This window comes from Rhincodon typus, chromosome 36 (genome assembly GCF_021869965.1).
Source record: "Rhincodon typus isolate 14 chromosome 36, sRhiTyp1.1, whole genome shotgun sequence".
Taxonomy (NCBI): domain Eukaryota; kingdom Metazoa; phylum Chordata; class Chondrichthyes; order Orectolobiformes; family Rhincodontidae; genus Rhincodon; species Rhincodon typus.
In genome coordinates, this window is record NC_063367.1 from 4,658,381 (window position 1) to 4,667,743 (window position 9,363).

A 9,363-nucleotide genomic window follows, 5' to 3' on the forward strand; every position below is an offset into this window, starting at 1 on the left:
AAATGCACTTTGTTACACTGCTAAATCACTGTATTTGTAAAGAAATAAACTTTAAAAAAATACAAAAAGGAATTTGCTCTTTCTACTTGCATCCTGCTAACAGACTCTCTTGTTCCCACCAACCCACTTGCTGACCTTCCACCCTCCCTGCTCACCACTTCCATCTCCCAAACTCTCATTACGAGCTGGCAAAGAGGGGCAAAAGACAGGAAAAGCAGCTTCAGTTTGCAGAAGGCAAGATGCAAGGTGGAGACACTATGAGCCAGAGGGATAGTGGGAGGGTTGCTTGAAGAGCCAGAGGGGTCACAAGCTGGAAGGTCAGTAAGGGGGTCAGAGAGTAGGAAAGGCCATAAGCCAAAAGGTTGGCAAGAGGAAGGGTCAGGGAAGAGAAGAGGCTCCAAACCAGAGGATCTGCAGATGTGAGAAACAAGGAAATTGGACAGGCACAGCACTATGTCTCACACAGCACCACACAAGATTCCTGATGCCAATGGAAGTGTGGGCTTCATTAACAAAATTACGTTGAAGCAAAACAACTTAAAATGGGATCTGGTGTGCTGTACCTCTGTGACCAAGCTATGGATTACCAGCTAACAGTTGGAGAGGGTGGGAGGAACAGCTCCATGTGTGGCACGGTGTCATTCTTTATTTTCTAATGCACCCATGACACATCCTGAAATATTTCATTCTGTTGAAGGCACTATGTAAATGTAAGTTGTACCATTTTCTATCTCCCCAAACACAAAGGACTGACAGCTATACATTTTCTTGTGGTCTTTGTTTTTCAAATTTAACCTGGATAATTCTGCATTTATTCAATATGGCTGCTGTTAATTTGCATTGCCATCTTTCATTTATTCAATACTTTGTGAAGATGAAACAGCAAATTCTTTTCTTGTGATAAAACGAGTTCGAAATTTGGACAATCCCCGCCTTCAGATATGTTAAGAAAGTGTGAATTTTTTTTGTGTGCTCAGGAAATTTTTCAGAGTCAATGAATTTAAGTAGACCTGGCAAATTTCTACTTGTCTCATCCAAAGTAAGGCCACATGTAGTCTGTGAGGCAGCAATCATTTCACAGCACAGCCATAGCCAATCTTTGCACTCAGCATACACGTCCTGCCAAACATGCGCAACACACTAACACCAGTGCCTCAGTTTTTTCTTATTAGAATCAGAAATTGATCTGTACTGGCTACAAAGAAACACATATCTGGTTTATTCAGATCTGGAAGTAAAGAATGTTCCCAAACCAAAGGCAAGGCAGCTTTTTTTTTTAAAACACATCTTCATTCAGCTTGAGAAGCCCCTGCACCATCAAATGGTTTGAAGCGGTTGCCAGGGCAACCAAGTAACCACTCAGCAGTCAACAATCATGCTGATTCTGAGAAATCTGGATTTTATCACATCCACCCCTGCTCTCAGCCAATCACAGAATCCTGACAATACTAGATTGGGAAACCTTGTCCAAAATCAATCTACGCTCATCAAGATTTTTGTGTCACCATTGCCTTAACAGACCATAGGACTGCTCTGTGCGAGAAAGAGCCCCGAGGGTCACCAAGCCTTAGGCAAGGCGAGGGGTTGACAAGGAGTGTCCTTCATGGTAACTTCAGCTGGTGTGGGAATTGAACCCATGCTGTTGATGTTAACTTGGCATCGCAGACCATCCATTCCACAAACTGAGCTAACCCTACCTATGGACCAAGAGTTCGAGGTTCAAGTCCCATCTGCCCCAGACATGCGTCATAGCATGTCCAAACAGGTGCATTAAGTAACTAGAACTGTATACTTTCATCTGAGCTATTGTTGTGGTGAGAAGGCAAAGTTAAAAAAAAACCTACTGATCATATCCAGTCAGAGAAACCTTGTTTTACCCCAAGAAGAAAAACGGGGGAAGAAATTTCTTCCTTCCAAAAACGAAACTATCAATACCTATAAACCAAAGCTCAGATTTGAACAACTGAGTGAATGTCTCCTATAAACATGCAAAGAATGCCATTCCTCATTTCAAATTACTTTTCTACTTTGAACATTGCTATTTACCTCGTGATACAGCTGCATAATACTGGATGACTGTCTCCTGACTGGGATGGTATGTAACCATACCACAGACGTGACAACATGCAGGATCACTTCCCATCCTCAGCACTGACACCACACGCAATTTCAGCAGTGGCAAGTGGGAAAACAAATGTATAGATTTAGTACAAGAGGCCAATGTGCACTCAGTGAGTTAACAGGTCAGTCTGAGGACATACGAAGGTTAAGAACAAAGGGAATTATGTCAGGAAGATGAAGGGTTAGACAAGCAGAGTTTTACGAGCAATTTTACAAGCACTTTACATAGTTTAGTTCTTACTTAGCAGAAAGGTGAAAGGAATCAAGATAAATGGAAGATACTGGGGACTTATTCTGCTTGTGGCAATGCACTGCATATTTGATTGGTAACTGTCAAATTTATACACCGCTGTTTATTTAAAACAATTTTAATAGATCACATGGGCTTCAGTGTCAGGCACTTGGGCTCCTGACAACAGAGGTTCCCCCAGCAACATCTGTAATCTCAGCTACCACCATTTTATTGAGTCCAAACACGGTGAAATCCTACTCTCAGCCATTTCCCTAAAGGAAAATTGGCTCTCACGGATGAGTAAAGTTGGAGGTTAAGCTGCAGATCACAACTGACTCAACCCAGTCACAAGGTCGTGGATTCACACACTCCAGCACAATCTAGGCTGACACACACTTTTGTGCAGTGCTGAGGCAGTGCTTTACTGTACGGGGCACCATGTATTGGATGGAAGATATTAAACTGAGGCCCTAGTTGCCACCTTGGTTTGGAAAAAGATTCCAGACTACTTGTTTGAAGAACAGGGAAGTTCTCCACAGCACCAGGCTAACATTTATCCTTCAACCACCACCTACGCAGACAGACAACCTTGTAATTATCACAATTATCATACTGTTGTTCGCAGGACCTTGCAGTCCACAAATTGTCTCATACAATTTCCCACATCACAACAGTGACTTCTTTGTTGGCTGTGAAATGCTTGTAGGAAGCATCTCTCTGAATCTGGGGTTCCTGCAGCTCACATAGAATGACAGGGTGGAAGGAATTTGCTGCTGAATGTGTAGCAAACAGACACTTGCATCTCAAGATTAGGAATGGTGCTGTAGACATGAGTTCTCAGTTTTCGTGTTTCCTGTGAAACAGGCAATACCAGAAGATGCTGGTCATTTTCAGAAACAATTCATAAGTTAATGAGTCTGCAAAATCATCTGGCAAGAGGAAGACTCGCCTCATTTTCAAGTTGTACACAGTGCAGTGTTGTCAATGACTGGAAACAAGCCCTCCACTTGAGCAGTGCCAACACATGAACTATTTCCACCCATCAGATCCGAATAAGGCCAAAGCCTCAGGAATGAAACAAGACGACACTGTTATTTTAATAGACTGACGGCACATGAGACCAATCCAATGATGAAGCATGGCACTGCTCTCAGAAGGCTGGATTCCTAATCTTGGCTCCGTTAACATTGTGAAAGAGAGGGAAGTCAGAAGAAGAGATGGGGATAGGTGCATCATCCGCACAACCAATGGTCCTTGGGCGACTCCTAGTGGACAACTCCAAATTGAGGATGGCTGTGATGCAAATCATCAGCACCCTTAATCCACAAGCCAGGGGAGTGAGAGGAGGGCCAAATGATGTGTACAGCTTCAGTCCACGTGGTTCACAAGACATTTTTAAAATTGATGCATGTTTTCCCAAAAAGCGTCAACCAGGGCTGACTTTTATTTGGAAATGGTGACCAAACCACTTGTCTGCACCTAAGGGAAGGTCCTCCAGCCTACTGTTTGTTACTGGAACATCCTGCCTAAGAAAGAGGCTCCAGCTGCCAGTGATGGAGCATATCTTGCTCTATCCTCTGACTTTATATATAGAAAACAAAGTAATTTAGCCTAATCAATCTATTGTGATTTTGTTTGACAGGAGAAAATAGAATCAGGCGGGTGACTGCCATTTGGCCTATTGTGCCTGTGCTGGCCTTTTGACAGAACTCACATATGCTGCCACTTCTGTTTTCCTATAGCCATGCATCATATTTATCCGCCCTACTCCTATCCCAAAAATGCATCATGAAATATTCCAAACTTCAACTGTTTCTAAATTGAGAGGATAAACTGAACTTGTTTATTTAGCTTAATATACTTGCTCATCTAAAACCTATCTGCCTGTATCCAATCTCGCACCAGGTCCTTATCCCTAATCAGGCCTGTGTTCAAAGCAACAGTAGCTCCCACTCCAGCAACAGTTGGATTGTGAAGTTTTCATCCTTGTGAACCAAGTCTCACAAAGCATCCCCCCTCCCATCTCTAATCTCCTCCATGCCCACAATCCTCAGAGAATGCTACATTCCTCTAATTCTAGACTTGGTGCACTACTGATTTCTTTTGACCCCTTCACTGGTGACCAACACTCTGAAAATCCCTCCATAATTTCATCTGCCTCTGTTTCTTCTCCTTTAAAGATTCTCCTTGAAACTACTTACTTCAGTCAATTGTCCTAAAATCCCATTATAAGCTGCCAGTTTTTGTTTCAGTCCTGAAGGAGGATAATACCCAAAACGTTGACTTCTCCTTTCGTCCACATGCTGCCTGGCTTGCTGCGCTCTTCCAGCTTCCTGTGGGTCTACATTGGATTCCAGCATCTGCCGTTTTTTTTAAAATCGCCTGCCAATTTATGTTGCTCAGCGAAGCACATTTAACCACCTTAAAGACGAAGTTACTGCGCACAAAATGACTGCTGCCCTTAGAGTTCAAAAAAGACCATGGATGGACAGACTCGACAACAACAAACATCAACAAGTGGTTATGTAGTCCCAGCTTGGAGACACAGAGTCAGAAACAGTCAGGATATTGGAAATTGCCACAACACTGACAGAGGGTGTTCTGTGACCTACACAGGCAATAATTTAATAAAATAACCAAAGCTCTAAGTGTCAGGACTCTCCAGCAAGTTTCCTCTAGCGCATTACACATGACACCACACCACTTCAAGTTTCCCTTACGAATGTCTGTGTGGCTCTTGCATGGCTGATTTTCACTCTCCTGACAGTAACAGACTCAATACAACAGTCTTCCTTTCTAATTATCTGCCTTACCCAGTAAAGATGCAGACAAAACATCAAATGTCAGACAGTAACGTAGAAACTTAAACTGGAACTCTACTACTATGGAGAAGGACCACAGAATTTCCAAGAGAGACAGTATGAAGGATTTTTAATTATGCAAAGTGGAAAAGCAATTACAGTTAACGAGTTACTAAATGGGGAATATCTTACAAGGGGGAGGTGCAAAGAACTAATTGTTTTTGAACAGATTATGGAATTCCTGCAGAAGCTGTAAAAGGAGGAAAATCTACAATAGTTTATGAAAGGGTACTGAACAGACATTTGAAAACAGGAAAATCTTCAAAGCCAAGATGAAATGACAGCGCTACATGTGTTAGGATACAGTCCCTTCAAAAGGTGAGCGATCAAACAGACACCTCTCCTCTGCTGTAATATTCTATTATTCCATGATAGTACGTGAAAATTTGCAGCGTAGCCTAATAGCACAGCGTAGATTAAATTCTCATGTAATTAATCTTTGAGAACCAGAATTACTGTATATTTATTTTAGATCCTATATATGGCTAAGCAGATGAAATTGCAATAATTGTGGCTTCCAGTAGCAACCTGTTCAGCTAATTCAATGGTCATTGACACCAGATTAAGCTTCTTTTCTTAAAAAAAACCCAATTTGTTGGGAAATATTCATAACTTCACCAAATTAAGGAGTTGTCTCACTATCTCAGTTTAAAATGTCCCACTCCTTTGAGATGAGATTAGTTCATAGCTTTTGTTTCAACATATTTTCAACTCAAAGTTGTTTACATCCCATTATTTCTTGCAAATTCCAGTCCTGAACCATGCAAACAGCACTGACATGCTTAGGAAAGATCACAATATTTCAGTAGGACCAAATTACAATGGAGAAGGGCACTGATTCTACAAGAGGTAAATGGCACAGCATTGCCAGTAGCAATCATGGAGTTAGGTAACAAAAGCAACAACTCGAGTTTAAGTCAAAATTGAACTTCACCACAAAATATGGAAATATGTCAAATCAAAACTTCTAAACAATCGCCAAATATCTAGTTTGAGGTTATGGTCAGAAAAAAATGCAGCAATAAATATTTGAGATCAAGACCCCACATCGTACAGCTATCCGAAGGGCAAATTTCCATAACAATATAAACAAAATCCAATATCAGATTACAGAAACAATGCAAAGTTGCATACTGCAAAGTTGCACACTGCCAGCTCCCTAAGATTATTAACTTTGTTAAATGAATCAGTCACTGGGCTGAAATGGGACACAGCACACTACCCAACTCTGCAAAACTCTCATTAGGACAATGGCAGGGTCCATAGAGGGATGTCTGTTAGAAGGCAAAAATATCTCGTACACGGGATTAAGGGTGAGAGGGGAGCTAAGAAACAGACAAGAACCTTCTTAGTGGATAGTGCGCTAGAGGTTGGGGCTGGATAGTGCTGACGCACGAACAGGGCAGTTGGGCGGGAGAAACGGGCAGTCAAGGGGATATTAAGAGGGAAAGGTGAGTGTGGATGAGAGTGGGGAATTCCTCACACATCGCTTCATACAACCATTCCATAGCCAAACTACCCCAGCCTGGTTTTCAGTCTCGCGGCCGAACAACTCCCCAACCCCTCACCCCTATCCATTGACAGGAACCCTTCACCTTACTCCAGCCTGCAGGAGAGGGTCCCCCTCACCCTACCACAGGACAGAGGAGGGACCACACCCCGGGGAGGAGGTGGAGCTGCACCCATCCCTCACTTTCCAATTTGCCGGTGATCCGGCCGAGCCCCACTCCGTTGTCGGGCGGGGTTGCCGTTTTTTCCCCCAGCCCTATCTCCGAGGCCAGGTTTGGGGTTAGAGGTCCGCTGCCGGGTTACTTACACTTCGAGAATGCGATCTCCTTTGCGGACCCCGGCCCGCTCGGCCGCTCCGCCAGGTAACACGGCGCTGACGTGCTGGAGCGGCGCGTACAGCTCCCCGTTGATGCTCCTCAGCTGGCCGCCTTCGCTCACCTGGCCCCGCACATTGAAGCCGTAACCCGTCTCCGACTTGATGATCTTCACGAGCCGCGGACCCCGGCTCAGGTTAGTGGGCGTCGGCCCCTCCAAGTCGGAGCCGGAGCCCGGCTGCCTGCTGCCGACCTCGTCCGCCATCTTCCAGCGCGGACATCACACGCTGCTGCACCCACCCCCGTTCATCAACACGGAGGCGGAACCTGAGAGCGGGGGCCTCACCTCCAACCGGACCCTTCTGGGGACGCGCAAACTTCACACTCCGCCTTCCCCAACTATACGAGGTGGCCATCTTTCATCAAGGCACCCATGCAAACTAAGACCTGATAGATTAGAAGTTTTGCTAGTTACGTGGAAATAAATTGTAAGCTAAGAAAATGATAAATGTGCTAGTATTTACAGGGGTATTTTAATCAGTGTGACAAATTTTCGTACCATTCCTTTTTTTTTGTTAGTTATTCACAGTACCTACGTATCACCAGCGAGGATAAACCACTTCTGGAACACACCTGCAGAATGGGGGCAGGTTCAAAAGGAGATTAGACTGTTATCTGAAAAGGAACAGTGTGCAGGGTTATGGAGTGAGGGCGGCAGAAACGAATTAAAATGCTTATTCTGAGAGGCAGTAGAGACACGAAAGGCTGAATGGACGACATTGTAACAATTCTGTTATTTGTTACCCATCTCTAATTGTCCATAAGAAAGTGGTTGTTGAACCACTGCGGTTTATGTGGTGTATGTACACCCAGAGCGCTCTATGGGCGGGACTTTCAGGATCAAAAAAGGAACTCTCCATTAGATGATGTGTAGTTTTTAAGGGAAATTTCCAATGGCTTTCCCATGCACTAGTTGCTCTTGTCTAGATGGTAGAGTTTGTAGGTTTGGCAGGCAGTATCAAAGTTAGTCACCAGTTGCTGCGCCACAATCTTGTATCTGGAAGTCCCGCTCAATATGCTTTGTTTCTGCCTGTTTTATTTAATATTTAAACTTCCTATGCTTAACCTGAGCTTGCTATGTGTGAATTTGGAAGTATGAACATCCCATCTGCTGTTTGAACTGTTGCTTTGTGCGAAAATTATCTTCTTTTTGGTCTTCCCATTTGTTCTGGCCCTTTTCTGAAGACAGTAACTCAAACCGGGTACAGTTCACTTGATACTGGCAATCTTCCACATCTTTGCCCTTATCCATCTTAGAATAAAATAGTTTCCATGGTGAAATATTAATGAAAGTGTTAAAGATTTTGAAGCAGAAAACTAAGAATACTTTGTATTAGAGTTAAAAAAAAAACAATTTAAGGAATTAGGAAAAAGGGTTTTTAAACATATTTGAGATTTAATTTCCTTTCAGCAAGATTGTGGGAGCAACTTAAACCATTTTATATAAGGCAGCAAATGAGTGTTTTTGAAGTAGTGATCCACAGTCTAGTTTCAAAGAGCAATTCAGTTAAATTGCACATCTCAGATTTTATTTTCAGGTCACTGATTAAGTATGCATGCTTGAAAAATACTGTTGATTTTGAGTCACAGCATTGTTGGATGGCTTTTTGAATGTGTATCCCAGACAAATACAAAGTGTGATTTTTTTTTTTTTCTTTATACCTGGTAAATGAGAATATGTGCATTAGGGCTGACAACTTTTGTCACCATTTTCAGTGTGTAAACATTTGTCTCTCAATTCTTTCATCTGTGAATGTGACAGAAATATCTTCAGGGTATTCCATCATTCCTTAATCGGCTTTTCCCAAGCCAGAAGCCATAAACTGAAACTGTGACGAACTTCATCTTAATTTTACTTTTTTATTGCTGTATATGATTTCTGTCATTGATGAAGGCACCGTGGTGGGCCAACTTATAAAACTTTTCACTGCATTTTTCATGTAAAAGTACATGTGATAAATTTCTATTCTATTTATTTTAAATCTGACTTGTAACGCATCAAATCTATTTCACAGTGAACAGAATAACCTCAAATAACAACAAGTGTTTATAGAGCACTTAACAGCCTATTCTATACTTCTGAAGAATTGAGAGGGTAAATTGGCAGTCAAAGTGAGTTAGATAAAAAATAAATCAGAGCTAGTCGGAACTGCAGATGCTGGAGAATCCGAGACAACAAGGTGCAGGGCTGGATGAACACAGCAGGCCAAGCAGCATCATAGGAGCAGAGAGGCTGACGTTTCGGGCCTAGACTCTGCATCAGAAA

At 42.7% G+C, this 9,363-nt stretch overlaps 1 protein-coding gene across 2 annotated transcripts in view; it reads right to left on the bottom strand.

Moving 5' to 3' along the window:
- The window catches only part of LOC109936593 (sorting nexin-27-like), a 108,130-nt gene extending 100,600 nt beyond the window's left edge, over nucleotides 1-7,530 (bottom strand). For both annotated transcript variants that reach the window (XM_020535197.2, XM_020535198.2), the window contains exon 1: nucleotides 7,031-7,530. In XM_020535197.2, coding sequence (XP_020390786.1) covers nucleotides 7,031-7,302 — 272 coding nt within the window. In that variant the 5' untranslated portion in view covers nucleotides 7,303-7,530. The remainder of the gene's footprint in view (nucleotides 1-7,030) is intronic.
- Nucleotides 7,531-9,363: the final 1,833 nt, after the last annotated feature.